At 39.3% G+C, this 21,589-nt stretch overlaps 1 protein-coding gene across 1 annotated transcript in view; it reads right to left on the reverse strand.

The window, feature by feature from the left end:
• Positions 1–411: 411 nt before the first annotated feature.
• DDX1 (DEAD-box helicase 1) overlaps positions 412–21,589 on the reverse strand; it is a 33,317-nt gene continuing 12,139 nt past the window's right edge. The window contains exons 7-26 of the mRNA XM_019537386.1: positions 20,272–20,355; positions 19,908–19,991; positions 19,444–19,520; positions 17,110–17,182; positions 16,949–17,025; positions 14,478–14,592; positions 13,430–13,568; positions 12,730–12,790; positions 11,742–11,840; positions 10,214–10,303; positions 8,926–9,114; positions 5,467–5,518; positions 4,697–4,843; positions 4,087–4,178; positions 3,565–3,637; positions 2,914–2,986; positions 2,773–2,815; positions 2,409–2,504; positions 1,775–1,895; positions 412–755 (exon numbers count right to left, since the gene is read on the reverse strand). Of these exons, the coding sequence (XP_019392931.1) occupies positions 625–755; positions 1,775–1,895; positions 2,409–2,504; positions 2,773–2,815; positions 2,914–2,986; positions 3,565–3,637; positions 4,087–4,178; positions 4,697–4,843; positions 5,467–5,518; positions 8,926–9,114; positions 10,214–10,303; positions 11,742–11,840; positions 12,730–12,790; positions 13,430–13,568; positions 14,478–14,592; positions 16,949–17,025; positions 17,110–17,182; positions 19,444–19,520; positions 19,908–19,991; positions 20,272–20,355 (1,916 nt within the window). The 3' untranslated portion in view covers positions 412–624. The remainder of the gene's footprint in view (positions 756–1,774; positions 1,896–2,408; positions 2,505–2,772; positions 2,816–2,913; positions 2,987–3,564; positions 3,638–4,086; positions 4,179–4,696; positions 4,844–5,466; positions 5,519–8,925; positions 9,115–10,213; positions 10,304–11,741; positions 11,841–12,729; positions 12,791–13,429; positions 13,569–14,477; positions 14,593–16,948; positions 17,026–17,109; positions 17,183–19,443; positions 19,521–19,907; positions 19,992–20,271; positions 20,356–21,589) is intronic.

Consider the following 21,589-nt stretch of genomic DNA (forward strand, 5'->3'; position numbering starts at 1 on the left):
GTGGGGTGATTTACTGCTTAACTGAACCTTGTTCATAGCAAAGGGTTAGAGGATTTAAATTTCTGAAGTGTTTAAAAAGAAATGCAAAATAGTAAACTTACAGTAGTTACCTTAAAATAATGCACTTGAGTCAAAGTGGTTGGTTATACTTTGCAATTAAGAGCATCTTCAGAGCCAAGATTTCTTAAAAGGTAGGCTATGCTATGAAAACTGAATGTAGACTAAATAGCATAAATGAAGTAAAAACAATTAAGTCTGAGTTTAAGAAATTTTTAAAGAGTAATGTTTTCATATTCCTGACTGAATTGAATAAATGAAATTTGTGTTCTCAGCAGATCAAAAAGCTATGCAGCCCATGATTCTGTGAATCAGCTCATTCAAGTGTAAAGACAAAGAAATATCAAAATATTATTTGGGGGTAATTCTTTTTTTTTTTTATTAGGTCAACTTTTAAGATAGCTAATACAGTCTACATCCTTGAACAATGCTGTTTGACATGCAAGAATAGTGAGTTTATTTATTTTTAGAGTTACTGTAAATACTGCTGCTCACAGGCAGCACAGGATTTCAGTATTTTCAGTGTGTAACCTCTATTACTTAAGTCTTGCCTGAAGTGCGACACAATCAGAATGTTCTGAACAGCTGGTTAGGAAGGTAGCCAAGATGCAAGAAAGATGTCTGAGCTTCTTTTTCAAGGGCAGCCAACTCTTGCACTGTAGGTGCCAAAATATCCACATGGCCTTTATAAAGACCACCTGCCAAAAAAAGAACCACTCTAAATCACATGCTTGAAATAACTTGCCAGCAGTACTTATGTTCCACTGCAATTGTTCAGAGTTAGTTATTCCACCCTTCCCAACATACTGAGAAACTTGTTCCTTGCCATATTCACAGAATACATTCAATCTATACACACTTCTTGTTTATCAAGACAAAAAAATATATATTTTTTCATTTAACCATCATCCTCTGAGTTATGAAGCTTTTGTGTATTTTAGAACTGTACCTAAGCTATTAAAACATACTAGAGAGAGAGCCAATTATGGACCTACCAAATTTACGATTTTGCGATGTTTATGGGAACCACAAATTTGGTAGGTCCCCTGTGAAAAAGACCGGTCCCCACAAAAAAGCAGGAAGGAGAAGCTGCAAACAGAGGTCAGAAGCCCTGGCATCCTGAAGCACAGGGAGAGGGAGCGCAACTGGCTGAAGGGTCAAATCCTGCCCTCCCCTTCCCCCCCCCCCAAGATTGACGGCCACCTGTTAATCTTTGTGGAGGGGTGGCAGGGCCCCCCTCACCTCTGATTGGTCAAGGGGCCCCAGAAGTCCCACCCTTCCTTGGAGATTGACAGATGGCATGGGGCTGGCGCTTCACTGCAAAAAGTGGTGCTTGATTGCACTGGGACCATTAAATCTGGAGGAATGCCTTCATTTCTACATATAAAATATACATCCATGTTGTTAGCCAATTTAAAACAAAATCTACATTCACAAGTGGATGCAACTACATACTTATGAAGAAGTGGGATACCTCATTACCACAGATGTTAATATTTGACAGCTTGGATTAAAAATGAAGTTGTCATGCTTTGAAAAATACCCTGTCACTGGAGAAGTCTTAAAGTGGTTATGTAATCCAGAAGTCATGAGAGGGACCTTTTCCCCTAGTTAATTGGATTATTGTCAGTTAAATTATAGTTATACAGCAAGTTAAACAGTGCAATATTTCTGGTGATAAACCAAAGACAGAGCAAAAAACTCATTGAAGACTCACCGCCCAAAGCTCTTTTTTGTCCATAAGTAACCTTCCCATCGAAGTCGTCTACTGGTACTTTAATATCTGGCTCAACTTGGGAAATAGTACAGTTCAGATGCTCTTCAATCTCTCCCAAGAGCTAAGAAAAAAATAAATTCAAGAACGTTTGTTTAAAAGGATTGCTTTTCTCAAGGCAGATAAGCCAGGGTCAAGCTATATTCATGTCTCAATAGGAGCTGTATATAACCAAGAAGAATATGGCCTTAAAGAAAAATGGTTCACAAGTGTATACATGTAAATTATCACAGTTATTTAACAAAGTCTCTGCCTTCAGCCCACACCAATACTGCAAGTTACACTGCATTCACTATCATCTATAATACAATGATAGGAGCTGCAAAAGTAATTAAGTCAATTTTTTATATAAACAGGATCCTATAGATGTTTACATATAAAACAAATTTTAAGGGTTTTCACTTTAAAAAGTATTTTTAGTTTGGTAATCCATGGGATGTTCAAAATAATCAGTTTATGCTTGAATTTTATACTGACAGAATAAAATAATAAACCATCTCTCTAAATCCTTGAGACATCAACAATAGTTAAGTCATCTCTTTTGAAAGAGATGAATTTTCTTGAAGAAATAGTTTACCTGCATCTCATTGTACCATATGGTACAACCTCCTTCGTCCTTCAGTCTAGTATTATAGCATCCCTTTCCACGGCTGCTACAAACGTGATACCAAACCTGGAAAAAAAAATTATGGGAAATATTCTACTTCAACAATGAAGTTGCATTTCAATGCAATTATTATCCATGTGGGAAAATTAATTAATTGTCAATTGAAAATGCAGTATTAACTGAAAATACAGACTAAATTAAGGATAAGAAAGAAAGGCACAAAGAAAAACTAAATTTTCTAAGACAAAATAGGAAGTCAGATGTCACCATACAGCATTTTACTAAACAATCCTTTGCTCAGTTCTGTCTTACATCTAGTTCGAGGTAAGATTACCTTCTCTTTTTCTGTTGCCACAAGAGAGATTGCCAGACCCATCCTGAAACATGTGAAAAATTGATTTTAATGAATATTTCTAATTGCATATTAAGTCTTAAAGAAATCAAATAAGCCCAAAGGAGATCAAACAAAACATACCTTTCAGCTCTGCCAACTCGGCCAATTCGATGAACATAGTTTTGTTTTTCATCAGGAAGAGTGACATTGATAACTGGTAAAACACACAAAACCACAACACAATATAGATACTTCCAATACTTCTACACACGGTGGAATGGAAAAAGTGAGAAAAACTCTTGCTCAGGGAGCATACAATTAATTGTTATAATTAGCATGCTTATTCTGCCTTGGTTGCTGTAATCCCCCTATCTTTTTTTTCTTTCAAAACATATTCAACACTGTAACTTACAAATGGAAAACAATACAAGTTGTCTTCGAAGCTAATTTGAAAGTCATTTTTCTTCTTGTACTATATTTTTTCATTATATAGTTTTAAAGAATACTATAGTCAAGTTGACATAAGTTCAACCAAGTATAAAGTTCCAATTACGAAGCCATATTTTCAGATTTTTTTCCTTCTGAAAACACCCCCCCCATACAAATGAAGACATATGTCAGATTAAAGTTGCCAATGCATTTTAATGACGGCTTGACTTTTTAACCTTTAAGTTCTTTTAATGTAGCTATAATATCGTTGCTTGGTTTAAGTAGTTCATGCATCGAAAAAATTAAGAAAAACTGTGCACAGTCCCCGTTAGATTTACGTTAGTCATGCTGAACCAGTCTTACCATAAGGAACACCATGAATATCAATTCCTCTAGCAGCTACGTCAGTGCAGATCAAGAACCTGACATCTCCCCTCTACAAAGAAACATATTTGTACTTAAAAAAAATGTTTTAAGAGCCTATATATAGCCTTTCCAGTTAATGTCTTAGCAATCAACGCTCCAAGTACAAATCTGACATAGTAAGGTTAGTTATCCTTTGACACATGATGTTTTGGTCGATGAAAGTTACCCCTTTATCTCACATTTCCTTTCCAATGGTCTGAATTAAATCATTTACTTAAGGCAGAGATTTTCAACCAGACTGCCACTACATATTGGTGCTGCTAGGTAGTGCAAACACCTACACAATTCAGAAGAAAAATTCAGAGATTTTTGACAGGAACCAAGGGCAGAGAAATATTAATTTTCCAAATTTATTTTAGGGGCCCAATGGGCCAGATAAAATGGTCTCGTGGGCCATATTTTGCCCACCCCTGCTCTACACAAAATTAGAAAAACAGCCCTAAGAGCAATTCATATTACCTTAAATCTTTCCAAGTTTTGTTTTCTTTCTTGAGGCTTTCTGTCACCATGCAAACACACACACGAGAACTGATGTCCCTTCCTATCTGGGCCTGAAAAGTTAATTAAATATTAATACCCTATATGTACATGTCTCCTGTACCTTGATTAAACTTATGTAACAGTTGGACTTGAAAAACTGCTTTGACAAAAAGCTGAGTGGCAAGTGAATTTCTTTGTGCAAATGTCTTATGCAAAGGCTCTTAGAGCAGAGCCAATTAAGTTTAAATCTAACTGCAGAAGCACATACTATTTTGCTATAACATTTAAAGTACAAACTCACTATTTTTGGACTTGGTCCTGATCCATGACTAAGATTCTCATGTTCTTTCATACAATTAAGTGAGGATCAATTGCCAGTGATGCAAGTCAGTTATTAAGAGACCAATTGCTATTACAGATTTTAGAACACATCTAAATACAAAGTCTCAAAAACAAAACATTTTATTCTGTATTTGATATAAGCATCATTTTAGCATTCCTTAAGAGAAAAAATGCAAAAAAAAGAAGGCCTATTTCTAGTCTGCACATTTAATTCGAGACATCAGTAAAGTGGCTCAACTAAGTTTACCTCCTCCTTGCTGGATGAAGTACTGCTCCAAGTTATCACAGTCTATTTTAGTTCGGCAGAAAATAATTGCTTGATCCATCTTGTGTTCCTTGATTGCTCGAACAGCATACTCTCCTTTTAGAATTTTAATAGCTTCAGACCACATTTCTAAGAAAGACAAAGTGTCTTTTATTTCTCAGACCTCAAGAAAAATGCCTTGCATTTGAAAGCTTGTCTATTCCTATCCCAACCATGCAGTTTGTCCAATGAGAAATATCACCCTAAGCAATCCTTGTCTCTTTGAGAATGGGTGAGAGAATGCCTTTGTCAAAGTTATTTGTAACACTGAGTCATTTTCTGATTTTGTTATAATAAGGCTATCCAGAGGCTAGAAGAATCATTTATCCCAGTAGATGGGTGTATCTGTGCTTATCTGCTCTTGTCACACTTTTTGATCCCAGCCTAAGTCAATATCCCCCACAGATGCCAGAAACAAGTTCAGCTATCTAACCTGCTTCAGTGTCTGCAAACTAGGCAGATTTCTCTAAGTTTTTCTGTAAAAAGGAACAGGATAGAAACCTGATGGACCTGTAGGTCCACCAGGATAGAAACTTGCTTTTTTAAAAATTCAACTATGGCCTAATTGTCTCTCTCTAGGAACTGAGAAATTAGAGACCAATGCTTGGGACCCAGGCCTCAGCTCATGTTATAGCAACTCTTCCAAAGCATTATTTCACAAGCAACTTCTTTACACCTGTTTTCAGATTAGAATTTGAAGTTACCGAGATTACCTGCAGTGTTAGCCCCAGGTCGTGTATTATCTTTTGCATGTACCTCGTCAGTCTAGAAGAAAAAAAGTTAAACTTTCATTAGAAACCGTTACTGTTGTGCACCTAAATAACCCTGAGGTAACAACAAACATCATTTGTTATGTGCCAGGAAGTTCTGTGGTGCTCTATGACAGAAAGCCCTAGTTCGAGTATTTGTAGTCCAAGATTAACAAATAGCTAATATGAATTCCATTAACTATTAAGTTAATTGAAAAATGCCCATTAAAGGTAGTGGGCATTTTGCACTCATCTTCAGATATTTTCCTATTACTAGGATAAAAGCGGTCTGAGATTAATGTATTACTGATTAGTATCATCAGCCAGAGGCAAAGCGCTTTACATTAGGTTTTACTGCAATGGAGGCCAACCTTTTTGGTTGGCCACTCTCACCCCTTTCCCTTACTTGATCTGCTGCTCAGCTTTCTGCTCCCTGCCCATCCTGCCACTGTGCTGCACATCTCTTCCCCAATCTGTCCCATGCCATAAAAAGCAGCTACCTGTGCCACTTTTTGAGCCCGTGCTGTAGGTTGGTCACCTCTATTTTGTTAGCCCATTGTACAGTTGGGAGAGCTGCTGGACAAGCTTTTGGGCATCAGATGCCCTTCCCTCAGAAAGATACATTCTGGGGGAAGTATCGGACATGGTGACGTGCCCCGAGGAAGGGCATCTGATGTCCAAAAATTTGTCCGACAGCTCTCTCAGCTATACAGCTGGTCCAGTAAATGATATTGCAAAAAAGCCTTGCCTGTCGACATTTCCTGAACCATCATGGCTACAGCAATGCTCCATCCCTACTATATCAACTGCACATACACCTCCCAACAAAGTGTTTTACCCTTAATCTGTAAAGCACTCTTACATAGTAAAGTATCATGCTTCACATTTTAGACCATGAAACAGGCATAGCAGGTAAAATAATTAGTTAGACAATAACCAAAAAAAACCAAAACAAAATCAATGGGATGACCAGAATCAGAATTAAATTCTAATTTTCATTAGAATTTTTCTAGACTAGTGCTTCTCAGCTATTGCCTATATGGCAACTACAGTAATTTGAAGAGTTAGGAAAGCATTAAAATATAAACAAGTTACTTGACATTCAACTTCCTTATATGCAAGTGGCATGCTTCTAACCATGACTAAAACCATGGGACATTATAAACTATAGGCCAAAAATTTGTTCAGACGCATAATAAAAAAGTTTGTATTACTATGACAACAGTATTTATTTATTCTACATTTTGCATAGATCTATTTAAAACAAAACTTTCCCATTTTTCTCCATAAACAGTAAAGATTTCACTCGCTTAAAAGTAAGTTTTGGTGAAAAAGCAAAGCAAAGCAGTTTTCCAGTATTTTTTTTTTTTTTATTTAAAGTGATCTCATCAAGCAAGCAACGAATTTCATAGTTTCAACTGCATTGATAAACACAGGGTGTCCCCTCCAGTGGTTAGCTGTAGAGTTGCCAACTTTAGATCTTGAAAGTGCAGGCTAAGTTGGATGAGAAGCCAGATATATAGAATTCATTATACTTTCCAAGTTTTGATCTCTTTCTTGAGGCTTGTTAATGTTAGGCAGTGGAAAGCAGAATTATTGACTTATTGTTCTGAGGCTCTAACCAGACTAATACCTAAATATTAATTTGCTTTGTTTAGTTTAGTTTAGTATGGTAGCACACAGCAAGCAACTCCTCTCTCACAGAAGTAATGCATATTCCCAAACTTAAGATGAGCCTTAATATTTAAAATCCCATTAAAACATAAATAGAAAAATCAGAAAAAAAAAGTTATATGTTCAGTTTAGCTAAACAAAACTGGGTCACCTGAAAGTATATAAAAATTCTAGATTAAAAAACAGAAATAAAATACCCCCTCAAACTCCAACCAAAAATTGGCGGTTTGAAAAGGATGGAAATTTCTGATCTCTGTGGCCTTTGGGGGGGGATGTTAACATAACTGTGGCATCAGGATATGATGAATTTATCCCAGATCCCAAAAATTAACATGCAGTTGGATTCTCAAAACAAACGTCCAACCTGTGATTTTTTGGAATCGGGGATAAAATGCGTCAGATTCCGACTGGGCAACAGCAGGGATTGGAGCCAGCACTACTTGGATTTGCAAAGCGTGCAAAGCACAGTACCAGGGACTAGTTCCTGATGCTGTGCTTTCCATGGTGCCCTTTCAGCCTGCCACTGTGCACAGAAACCATCAGCACATGGGCCAGCCAATAAGCTGCATTTTGCAACCATGCAGGGGCTCCATCGTGTGATTTTCAGCATACCAACACAGGGTTCAGCTCATCAGCCAACAGGCTCCCTGGCACTCCAGCACTTAAAGCTTCTCTAATCTCAGCTGCTGCTGCCACACTCATGACACAGTTAAGTATGTCCTCACACCACTTGGTAAGCTTAAACCCATGATGCAGGCAGCACGATCACCTACCATGAAATCAATTAAAGGCATGATGAAAACCAGGCAAAAAAAAAATCCCATTTTGTATGTGGATCATTTTTGTGGCTTGTTTCTCTTTTTGTTGCACCATTGATTGCTTGAATGCATGGGAGAGTTATTTATAACATTAACAAGTAAACCATGTAACAAGTCTGCCATGGGCCTGTCTGCGAAAGCTGATCCAGGAGACAACAGAAGCCAAGCATTATATTATGCATGACTTTAAATTTCTATTAAGAAAATTAGCTCAAAATTGTATGGAAGTGGCACCAAACAGAAACATTTTGTTGTGAAGTTCAATATACTAGTTCTGACAGACCCACACATTACCATTAAAAGCACTAGAATACTTTAGAAAGAATTCAAAATTTCAAAAAGAGGCTGCATTGCATTTTGAACTTTAACCTTTCTAAGAACTTAAATAGCATGGAAATATCAATCAGGCCAGTGCAAAGTACCCTGCTAAGATTTTTAAATTGACTCATCAACTGTAAGGAATATTCCTATAGCTTGTTAAGGCAAGGTGTGTATTAGAAATATTTTATGACCTCCTAATTAGTCACAGAAAGTAATACAGACCTTGAGATTTGAAATGCAAGGTATATACCTTCACTTGATAATGAAGAAGTTACCTTTGCTTACTTTTCCAATGTGACACAAGCATTAACAATGCTTATCTTATCTAGGCTGCCACAATGAGATTTCTTTCAACCAGACTCCTGTAACTACAATTACCTTGTAGAATCTAATTTGTATAATTTGTAGTATATACCCAAGTGCTAAAGTTCGTGTTAAAAACAGACTACATTCTACGCTCAGAAACTTGGAAACATTTCACTGGTCTACAGGAGTAGTTAGTCATACAAGATTAAGTTGTAGCAGGTTAAATTACTGAAAGCGAAGCTCTGTATTTTTTTCCCAAGTTAAGTTTCATCTAACTTGTTCTAGAACATAATATGCTACTTACCCTGATATGATTCCTGCCAAGTCTTTCCCACAGTTTGTCATTTTTGGGATTCACAGGTACAACTACATGGTGCACAGTTTCTGGGACAGAGTCTTCTCCTTTTAAATCAACCCAGGTGGGGAAATGCATTATCTTCTCAGACAGTTTCTTTACATCAAAGGAATGTAGAGTTGCAGAACACACAATCACCTGAAACAGTATGAACACTTTAGGACAAGAACTTGGTGATACGGCACCTCTGAGTCATGACTCCTTGATCAAGACGAAAAAAATAAAATAAGAAACTGCTTTGTGTTGGTTACAGTAAAATAGCACTAAGCAAAGAACTCCTTGCCTTCTTACTCCCACGCCATGTCCACATGAGCGTAGATGTTTAGTTCCCTGGGGACAATTAGCAGCAGGACATCTTGTGCCACTGCTAGTTGTCCCCAAACTAAGCCCGTGCCATATATTCCGTGGCACGTGTCAGGTTACCCTGGATGGGGCAGGGGACAGCAGTTGGCTGGCCCCAAGCAGCCTTACCTGCTGTCCTGGGGGGTTTTCTGGGGCTGTAGCAGCAGCAATCCTGCCACTCAAAGCCCACCTGGCAGCCAGAGCATGGCTCTGGCCAGCCAGGCTCCAGTTCTGAGTGTTGTGCACTGCTTCCGCATGTACTACTCTGTTTTTGTGTGCAATATCCAGGGGTCAAAACCCCCCCTCCCTGCATGGCTCCCTTGCAGCATGGAGAACAGCTCAAAGTGCAGTATGTGACGACACAAACATGTTGTGGCGCCCATACAGCATGGCTGTGCTTGTCTGGATGCGGCTCCTAGTTTCAACAGAGCTTAAATGGAACATATCATGCTACTTACAAACTCATCACCAACTGGCCAAGTTACTCCAATTTTCTAAAACTGACTTGAATGAATGTATAGCCAAAATTATATATAATTTTGATCAGCAAAATTACTGGTAGCTGAAGGATGAAGACTGGTATTGTAGTTTTAGAAAACAGAGCACAACCGAATTATGCTAGAATGCCTTAGATACAAACCCCTTAAAACATTAGACTTCTGAGTCACAACTCTATGAGTATGTGTGCGTGCCATTAGATTTCAGTTTACTCCTACACTGAGCCAGAACTTTGAATGGATGTTGAAATACATATTGGCCAAAGAGCTGAACACAAGGAGAATTAACTATACCTCATGATAATAAAATGCATGATACTGGAAAAAAAAGTTATATTCAATACAGCATATAACATGTTAACATAATTGTAGATTACAATAAAAGGACAACTTTATACCTGTAGTCTCTTTCCATCTGAAGTTATCTGAGGAATCTGACTGTGGATCCTGTTTATAAAATCTGAATAACCTTGAAGGAGGAGGCCATCCTATAATAAAAATGAAACTTATTTTGAAGAAAAATGGTTAAAAAAGCCCTTTACTGCTGCCCCCCAACCCAACCCCCCCCCACATCTACTCTGGAACCAACATTAAGCTTTTGAAGATGCTGAAGCCAGAAGTTTGGTGCTCAACTGCACTGTCACTAAATAGGTAGCATTAAATATTTCAGTATTTTGAACCTTAGTAATAATACATATTTTCTCGTAATTCTGTCTTTTATAGGGAATTATATTTTAATTATCGTGCCAAGTCTCCTTTGCTCCAAGGGCTTCATACATCCCAAGAGTTTTTTTGTGGTTGATATTTCCATGCATGATTCCTTGGCTTATATGCTGCATGGGGAGCTGCCCATTACATAAGTAAAGCAGCAGTTGAACAAGGCTACTTAGGTTTTCCAGAAGATGGAGCTTTCAAAAAACTTCGCCACTCAGACCGCCCCTGTCTTGGGACAAGTAACATCTCGATTTGAGTTTTTCCGAGCGGGACTTGAGAATGACCAATGACTAATATTTTGGTTTAATTCTTTTGGTTTGGAGATAAAAGCACTAACGTGGCTCAAAGTACAATGACATTTTTGATAAAAACGAAAATATTATTTCAGGTTGAACAAACCATTTAGGGATTCTTAATAAAGGGATCTGAAGAGAAACCGGAGAATTCCAAAGCAAAGCAATGGAAAGGAACATTTACACAAGTTACAGTAACTCCCTTCCCCTCCACCAAAACACTTTTTTCTTTAATACAATAGTCCACTGGGTAAGGGACTTGCCTGGAAAGTGGTTGATAAGGGTAAGTTAAGATCCTGCCTCTTGCCTGTTGGACCTGAACCTACAAATTCCACCTCCTAGAAGAGTGACTACCAGGTTGTAAGGCATTCTGAAAAGAAAATCTGTCAGTCTCCCCCCGTGGATTCTACTGTATTTCAGAGAGGAATATTCCTTAGGCCAGACTGAATGATTTAACAGCTCGGTGGTTAGGACAGCCATTAAGAGGTGGGTTCAACCACCCAGACAAATGAAATTTAAATTAGGAGAGTGCCCCAACTATCTTCTCAGTTATTAATTTCCTTTACCCCACCCCCCACCCCCATCTTAAAAATTAATAGCCTCCAAAATACTTTTCAGCTGAAAGCATCTAACTTTCAAACATAAATGAACTTTGTGTGAATAAACTATACACCAAGCTTAACCTGGATGCCTTATGGATGGAGGCTTTCAGTTGGTGACTACACTTATAAACTATACGCAGGATACTTAAGCAAGAAATGCAAGAAAAGGTGGTCAGTTGCTAATATATCTGAATATGTAATTGCTGTGAAGGCATGAAAAAACTTTCCCCAATGCATAAGAGGAAATCAGCTTGTCGTGTGTAGTATTCTCTACCAAGGACAAAACACAATATGAAGCTGAAAAGGGTACTACTTACAGCTTCATCGAGAACCAGGAATCTAACTTGAGATAAATTAAGCTTTCCAGTTGACACAAGGTCATCCAGTCTTCCAGGGGTTCCCACAACTATGTCTACCTGAGAAATACAAAAGCGTATGTAGGTAGCACGTCTAAACTCAACATAAGCGCTCAAGTAGATAATTATAGCTAGTAGTATCACATATACTTAAAATGGCTACCAGACATTAAAAAAACCCAACAGGTTCTTATAATGGGAACTTTGCCAAAGGAATTTAAACTTTGCCAAACTTCAATTGTCTAAACTGATATGGGCGGAGTAAGATTTTCCCCTCTAGTTGCCCTTTCCGGATATGAGAGACAAGTGTGACAAGATAACTTTTAGATCATTAGCTTGACATCCATTCCCGATGAAAACAGGGAAGTTTACAACAGACTGCCATTAAGCATTACAGGATGATTAGCAATTGCATTTCTAGGCAATACTGTTTTATGGAAAATACATTAAATTGTCAAACAATGGGGATTTCCTTTTATTAAAAAAAAAATTAATTGTAGATGCAGACTTTTGGCAAGAGTCAGATTTAGACTATATTATGATCCTGTGCTTAAAAAAAAAAAGTCATATACAACAAAACACTTGTCATTCAAGAGCTGACTATCCACCAAAAGCAGCCAACTTTGTTTTTTTTTAAATAAAGAAAACATAATACCTGAAAACTAATGTATTTATATTGAGATACTGAGTACTCAGCTAAAGACTTCAAATTGTTTAGGTTTTTGAAAGGCAAATTGTCTTCTGCAACTGAATAATTAAAAAGAATAGTTAACATACACATCAAGTAAAGTACATGCATGGCAAACAGTTTTGTTAGTTCCTCTGTAGGATGAGAAATAATATTGTACAATATTGTAATCTAGCAATAGTTTGCTCAGTTATAACCCTGATGAAGAGAACAGAAGTGTGTTGCAAGATTTAAAAAAATTGTTATTAAAATACAACTTACACCTTGTTCCAACACAGAGAGCTGATCTCTTGCAGCAACACCACCAATAATCAACAATTCCCTAAAATAAAAACATAAATAATTTTAATTAAATCAGGGTATTTCTTATATTGTAGACCTGTCATTGTGAAAAAACTGGGTCACATGCTGTTTCCTAAGTATAACAATCTCCCTAAAAAGATCAGAATTTTTTCCCCCCTCATACACACGCACTACTCTTTTTACAATTCCTGTTTCTTATGTAATCTCTAGAAATTCACTATGTACCCCAGTTTAAGAAACATTATTATAGACATTTTTAATCATATATTTTACTGTACAGAAATTTGCAAGTACAGCAGAGTAGCTAAACATTTGTTTTCGTGTTAAAATATTCCACTTCCTTGTCTGCCTTTAATAAACATACTATGTTTTTAGGTTTTTTCACAGCAGAAAGATGAACTAAATTTCTCTCCCTTTCTCCCCATTTCAGTGGAGGTCTTACATGTACCCTGCAATGTCTGTCACTCACACTTCCTCAAATTTCTGTTTCATAACGTACCTCAGGTCACACTCACTGTAGCCTGGAGAGTTAAGAATGTTAAGAAGGGTCTGTAAGGCATGACCTTACATTCATGGAGACTGATGGTTTAAAAAAAAAAAACCTAACAAAACAAAACCCAAAATGTATCTGGATGTTATTACATTGAGACGTCGTTACCTTAATTTGGGATTATCTACATTTTTTTTGAATTGTTTCACATTGTTCAGAGTTTGTTCTGCTAACTCTCTGGATGGTTCCACAATTAAAGCTTTAGGAGCATTAGGAAGGTTCTGCGTTTGAGCCACCTGTGCACTTCCTAAAGAAGGAAAAACAGCATACTTTGAGACTTCTTTAGTTTTTCCCCATTTAAAAACACATACAAACAAACCCAAAACAAAAGCAGAAAATACCACTTTATCTCTAATAGCCAATATGACTGATGGAGTGACTCATTTACTATGGTTGTTAAAATGCCCTTTTGAAAGGTACATTTTCAAAGCCATATTAACACTATTAATACTATCAACTATAGCAGGTAGACACAGAAATGTTTACCTCACATTTGAGCTCAATTTTTAAAAATAAATCAGGAATGACAACTCTTCATAAAGTCATATAAATGAGGAGTTGGTTTTCTCTTCAGTGGAACACTTAATAATTAACAGGTTTGCTTTTCAGCAATTGATGCCTTTTAAGTTAAAAAGGCCCATTCCTCAATATTTTCCCTATACACAGCCAACTTGCCATAAATGTTAGCTTATGTGAAAGCTGTCCAAATTTTGGGTAGCATTCTCTCACTGTGAACAGTGTGCACCCCCACAACCCCAACACCCACCTTTCTAGGCCAACCTGTCCCACCTCCCACTGTGGGGCCAGCAAGTAGAAGCTAGAGAGGATGGGAGCCAGAGATCCTGGCAGCAGCAGGAGCAGAGGCCCATGGGCCAGATGTGAACTTTTTCCAGGCTGCATCTGCCCTGTGGGCTGCCAGTTGAGCAGCCCTGGCTTATATGCAATTATGACTACATTAACAGCAAGTGAGATTTTTCCCTAAGATGCTTTAACTTTGCTCCTACAGAATTCATTGAACAGTCCCCAGCAATTTAAAAATTGGGACCAGTTATACCAGTGCAATGTACTCATACAAAAAACCACAGAAAACTTCTATTCAGCCTCTGAATAGACTCTGATAGTCCGGAAATCCTAATATTAAAGCTTCAAAATCTACCTGTGTGCTGGGATTTTACCACATCACCATCAGGAGCTTTGCAAAGACCAATAAAACCATCTTTTGGTGGAAATTTGAATTCGTCTTCACCAAAATTGAATTTCAGTTCAGCATTCTAAAAACAAAACATGCATATACACCTAAGTCACTTCAGAAAGTAGTGGTAACTTCAAACAAGATCTTTTTTTTGTTAAAATGTCTCAAACAAACAACTAGAATTGGATAAAAAAATTAGTTCAGCTGTTTATCAAGCAGTAAAGCTTATTCATCTTTTTACATACGTTTCCCTAAAAATGAGCCATAAGCACTGTTATCAGATTATTTCTGTTTATCTGCACCTTTTGTGAATATGACCCTCATATTCTGGGAGTGTGGTTTAGTAATTTTGACACTGACAAGAACTGGGAGACTATGACTGTGTTCTGTCCTGCAGCAAAATACTATTAGTTTTACTTCGTTTCTGAACAGGAGCTTAGAATAGATAGTTTTAGAGTACCTTTCAGCCCTGTGTTTAAAATCCTTCTCTATTAAAAACACTCCAGTTCTAATTAAGGATGTATGAAATTGAACATTTTTGCCCAACTAATGAAATGTTAATTTTAACAGTACTGGAACCACTTCTTTAATCACTTTTGAGTAGTTAATCAAAGATTTAAAAGCATGTTGTCTGTAAATGGAAAATAATTGAAGATTAATTTATTAATAGATCTGTTGTAACAGTAGGATTGTGAACATAGCTGAAAGGGAAAACTCAAGAGTTAAAAATTGTTAGTTTTGCTAGACCACTTGCTTCATATAAAAGGCATTTTCTATCAACTGCTTTCTCATTTCGTCACATCCTAACAGTTCAACAGATGGACAAAAGTGCTTCTGTATTTTATTCTCTTCTGCCCATTTTCAATTTTAATGTTGTACCATTGTACAAGTTTGCATTTTATGTACTTAATATAATACAGTTGCAAACTTGGTTCTTCTACATGAGAAAAGCCACCACTTGAGGTAGACTACTTCAGCAAATTTTAGGTAGCTATGATGCAAGATTACAAAAAAAGAAACTACAATAATGGAGATCAGAGGTATATCCAGGATTTCCCAAAGGGATAGGGGTGGGGAGGGATGCAAGAACAGCAATCCACAATGCAGGGATGGTTGCACCCCCAGCTAGAAGGGGTGTGCGAAACAGGCCATATTCAATTCAGATTTAGCCTGAATGGGGGGACAGCGATTCGATTCTTTGATTCAGATCACTGTCCCCGATCAGATTTGGCCGAATCTGAAGATTCAGTGCCAATTCAGAGAATCAGTGATTTGGCCACAGACACAGCTTTAAATGTTTTTTCTACATACCTCAAGGTACCAGGCACAGCTCATGAACGCTGCAATGATGTGGCAGATGGAGCATCCCACAGGAGTGTGAGGGGGCCTCTCCTCCGTGTACTTGGCGGTAAACCCAGAGGTGGACCGTAAGTACGTCCAATCCACTTCCAGGTCTGCCGCCAAGTGCGCAGGGGGACCCCCCAGATCTAGGAGGCACCAGTTGGGCAGGTGCGGGGGGCATGCATTCCCTGGGGGACCCAGAAGTGGACTGGCAGTGCTTCTGGTCTACTTCCGGGTCTGCTGCCAAGCATGCTGGGGATCACCCCCATGCTCCTGTGGGATGCTCCATCCGCCCCACCATCTCAGCATTTGCAAGCCACTTGGTACCTTGAGGCATGTAGAAAAAAAAAATCAAATCAGGCCGAATCTCCACCAAATCGAATCAGTGACTGAAGCTTCACACAGCCCTACTAGCTACTTGCTTCCTTCCCCACCAATGTGAGCAAACCACCCTCAAAAACCTCCAGGCACTTTTTAAAACTGCCTAAAGTAAGTGAAAATCCCCCCTCTCATCCCTTGCTACTCCCCCCAGCTTGCTGTTGCTTCCCCCATTGTTCAGGGGGCTGGGATTGCACCAGAGCTGCTCTTGCCCATCCCAACCAAGATGCACTGCAGTTGGGCTCATCTAAGGATGGAGACAATGGCAACAGTAGAGCAGGAGGGTAATCCCCAACCTGCAACATTTTACTCCCAGAGCAGATCCAGGAAAGAGGATCCCCCCTACCTATCCCTACTTCTCCTTTCCTTGTCTCCAGCTGAATCCATCCTGTAAGCAACCCGACCGTGATAGACAGAAACAGCTCTCGTACAACCCTTGCCCTGAGACACTGGGGAAAACAACTGTACCAGGTGGGAGACAGGAGAAAGGGAGAAGAATCTTCACTTCCTTTTAAGGGCCTACGGAAGTCCCTAGAGGCACCTGTAGCATAGTCCAATGCAAAAGGGGGTACAGCCACCCGCTGCACCCCCCCTGGATCTTACCTGATGAAGGCAAGTATGCAAGTGTGATATATAAAAACAGTTATGAAATATAACATGTTAAGAAAGCCTAGAACAACCCTCAGACCAATATGTATTGTGACATTTAAAATTACCTTCAAAACACAGGATGCAAAGAGTGCTTGGTTCCTTACATGTGGTGGGATTTCAAATGCAAGGCCAAGGTCTTTTCCTGAAAATAAAGTTTAAAGAAAAAAAAACCTGAATGAAATGTACAATGAATTATAATTTTCAAAAAGGAAAGGAAAGAACTTACCATTTTTGGAAAACTTTATTTGCCCTTTATCTAGATCTAGATAGCATCCAATTGTATCATGCATGGTGAATTCCTATAAAGAGAAGACAGACTGTGCAAATATGATTCATTTGAAACAGTCCTAAAAGAAGTCAGTGCTTACATTCTATTGATTTTTATAGTTTATTTGACCCCTTTTCCTAATTGTATTGGTATCTTCAGAAAATTGGGCTGTATTATTTTCAGTTCTATTTTAAAACTATTTCCTGTCACGACAAATATGTACTCTCCAAATTATTCCAGAGCTGAAAAAGCTGGCATCTTAATGTATTTAAAAACATAAGATAATGATTTTATACCATAAAATTTGATCATAAACACACAAAAAAGTATTGGTTAATTTATCTGGAAAGACTGTGATGACTAGAAATGCACTGTAGTTCAGATTTATTTCACAAACCTAACCTTTAACATCGGATAACAGAGCTATGCTCTCACACTTGAAGATGCTGCTCTATGTACCCAGTAAGGAACTGCACTGATCAGCTCTTAAATGTAACCACTAGTTAGTAAAGCTTGGAATATTATGAAGTGCTTCAATATTAGTAATCAAAAAGTGACTACATCTTATAAGCTGTGAAGTTTAAGGTTTGAACAGTTGACCAATACCATATAAGATAATTATTCAAGTTGTGTTTTTGTTCGAGTTACAGGAATTCAGCTGGGCAATCAAAATTTGAAGCTGTCTGGAATTAAAAAAAAAAAGGCTACTTAATTTTGAAGATTTTTTGTTGTTGTCAGGATTCAGGAAACAAAAAGCTCTGATAAAAACCCCATAAAATTTAATTCTAAACTGAGTAGTTAAACGGAAAAAAAGCTAGGCCTGACCAACTTCAATTTACTGGTATCCAACTGAGTATTCTGACAAGGATTACTTTTTTGACTCATTCAATAAAGGGTTTGTTTCACATTAACTACTGCTCATTGGGATACAAAACTCTCTTTGGCATGGATATAAGGTATACGGACAGGCTGGTATCATATAAAGTCACATGCCAACACTGGGGGGGGGAAAAAAAAAAAAAAAAAAAATGGCTCAGAACTAGTCCAAGACCCCTGAACTCTCACACACAGATAAGAGGCAAAGTTTATTCTTCCCCATCCCAAACATATTTCTCTATTGCTACGTTTAGGCAGAAGATTTAGATGGTGGCTAATCTGTTTAGTTAACCAATGTAAATGTTGGTTTGTGTAAGTACCTGTAGGATTTAAGTTCAGTTTATGTCTCACTCTCTAAGATTAGCAATATACGGCTCAGCATAGAGCCAACATACAAGAACTTTATTTCTAAAAACTAGAAATGTAATGGATGCGAAATGCGAAATAAGTCAATGGTTGTCAATTGGGGGTACGTGTACCCTTAGGGTAGGGGTAGGCAACATTTTTTGGCCGGAGTGCAGAAAAAAACCACAATGTCTACCTTGGAAGGTGCCAGAGTGCCAACATGTCAGAGCCCAGAGCAGCTGTTTGCAGCCTCCCGGCTGCAGCCAGCCCATGGAGCCTGGTCTGCATCCGGCATGGCTTGCAGCCTCCCAGCTGCCTGCTGGGAGCAGTCTGAGCTCTGTGGCTGGCAGCAGCTGCTTAGTGCCCAGGCTGGCAGTGGTGTGCTGAGCAAAATGGCTTTGCATGCCATGCTCGGCATGCTTGCCAGGGGTTGCTGACCCCTGCCCTAGGAGTACTTAAAAAGATTGTAGGAGGTACCGGAGGGGGCGGGAGGGTGTTCCTGCTGCTGCACACACCCCGGTGGAGGCCTGGGGGGCACTGTGGGCTGGGCTTTGTGCATTGCTGTAGTTGCCCCAGGACTGGTACGATGTCACATGAGTCCACTGCTGGGCAGGCAGGGGGCACAGCACAGCCATCACACTGCTCCTGGGACAGCTGCAGCAATAAAGCCCAGCACGCAGTGGCAACTGCCTCTGCCCCACACAGATCAGGTGGCCATGCGCCCTCTGGGCCTGTCGGGGTGTGCACAGCAGCTGGAGTCCCCCTGCGCCCTTGGACAAGCCACCCAGGCTCCGACTGTTCCATGACCCAGCCCGGCCAGGGCCCCATTCACCCCAGCCCCCATCTGTGCTCCACTCTGTCCCTCACTGTGAGACCCTCAATCTACCCCGCCCCCCACAGCCCTTACTCCTTCCCCAAAGACTTACCTGCTAGGGGTGGTGCACGCGTGTGCTCAGTTCCCCCAAATAATTTTAATATAAAAGGGGTACATGAGCTGAAACTTTGAGGCAGAAAGGGTACACTTGTTAAAAAAAAGTTTGAAAGCCCCTGCAATAAGCAACTGAAACTCACCTCACCATAACTGTCAAATTGTTTGTTATGAGACTTCTTTCCAGTTCCACCAAACCCAAAGCCGTATTTGTCAGTGCCTAGAATCAAAGCAACATAAACAGTTTTAATCTGGGTTGAAGGTCATAGTTCATACTTTTCCATTTACCATTGGCTATACTGTGTCTCTCTCAAAACTGTTGTATTACTATCACACCATGCAATACTCAATCCCACACAATCTTTAGAGTCCTCTTCTACTCTAACACCATGCCTTAGATAGCAGAACAATGCTTTGTTTCTGGTCTTAGCTCATTTGCATTAAACACTCCTAGCCCCTTATTGAAATGAAAAACAGAGGAGCAGAGTTTACTCCTCAGGCAGCCTTCCTGTTTGCAAGGCTGCAACAAGACTGTAGCAGTCCTCCATTGCAGTGACTGCTGCAGGCCAGCTGGGTGTCAGAGTTTTCTTATTAAGAGTTAACTCACCTAAATCTAATGAAGCCTGCATGGTGGAGAAACCAATTCTGCACAAGCCCTGATCGTGACAGGATACTTCGTAATAGTATTTTCCTAAAAGAATTAAGAAGAGTAAGTACATATGAAACATTCTGATTCAAGCTCAGTTAAAATGGTTAAATTTGCTTATTTGAGGAGGGAAAATAAAGTTTTTCCTTTTTTAAGAGAGTTTAAAAAAACAAAAATATATAAAAAGTTAGCTTCTGCTCAAAGACTTTTCTGACTATAGACAAGTTAAAACTAACAAAAGAAAAACAAGGTTGACAAAGTCAATTATCTATATGTCAGAAAGTTAAACTTTTCTAAAACAGATTAATTAGAATGTTATGCTTACCTTTAGTCACTCCTCTGGTTGCTCTGCACCCATGCCATTCCTTTACTTCTCTACTTTGGCAACAGAGACCATCAGAACCAATTGCTGAACAAAACAAAATATTTTAAGGGTAGTCATCCAAAAAATGTGCGTCTTAATAGTGTACCTGTAAAAATTCTGACCCAGTTTGAATCCAATTTCATCCTTTGTTGCTACCAAATAAAAGGTGAATAACCATGGAGAAGAACTCTGCGGCCCAGAGCAGGTGAAAACTGGGGAGGGCAGTTCAACAGCTGGAGGAAGAAGCAAAGCTTCAATGCAGTGAGGTCCTCTTTCTCAAATCTTATCAGCATATTTTAACACTCCTTTTTGCCTTTGGAGTGGCAGGACACTGATGATGCCCTTGCTCCCCTGCTTTTACCTGTGGCAAGTTAAGCCATTATTGATGTTTTGGGCATTGTGCCTGCTAGTTGTGAGAGAGCATTATTTGAAAAGTTTAAGAAGAGATTAGACAAAATTTGTCTAGGATGGTTTAGACAGGAATGAACCTGCCTTGTGTAGGGGGCTGGCTAAATGATACTCTGAGCATCCTTCCAGCCCTACTTTTTTTATGATTGCATACTTAATGTCTGTTCCTTCAGTGTTTGAACTAGATTTCTCTTCTAATGACATTTAAAATAAGCACAGTTTACCACCACTTTGCACAATGGAGTGCAGATCTGGAAAGGTACAAGTATGCATACAGCTTCAAGGATGTGGAAGAAAAATAATTAACAATGACAATATTCATCTTTGGAAAGGTTTCATTGCAAGTAGGGGTGCACCGATACAAATTTTTGGGGCTGATACTGATAGCTGATATTTAAGGAAGCATATCAGCCGATATAGATCCAATTTCTGATGCAGCTGCCTCCAGCTGGTATGTCTGGTGTTGTGCAAATCAACATCCCCTGTGGTGAGGGAGGGGACAGACACTGCACAGGTGGGGTGGGGTGGGAAGGTGGTTGGAGCTGCGGCTTATGGGAAGGGCATCTCCCGCTACTGTTTGCACCCCAGGAGGGCATCAGGAGGGCATGGGGGGGGGGGGCGTTGTCCCCCAGATCTGTGCAGGATGGGACAGGCTGCAGCTGGGACTCGGAGGAGGCACTGGTGGCGCTGGGAGGATGCTACATCCACCCCAAGTTGTCGCTGCTTCACTCCCAGCGCTGCTGCCAGCAATCCAGTGCAGCACCAGCTTAATGTTCCATCCCTACCCCCACCCCCACCCATGTGCCAGGAACAGCCAGGGCGGCATTGGGTGGCTGTGGCACTGACAGCGGTGCGGTGGTGAAATCTGGGG

Source organism: Crocodylus porosus, unplaced genomic scaffold (genome assembly GCF_001723895.1).
Source record: "Crocodylus porosus isolate Cpor-Errol unplaced genomic scaffold, CroPor_comp1, whole genome shotgun sequence".
Classification (NCBI taxonomy): domain Eukaryota; kingdom Metazoa; phylum Chordata; order Crocodylia; family Crocodylidae; genus Crocodylus; species Crocodylus porosus.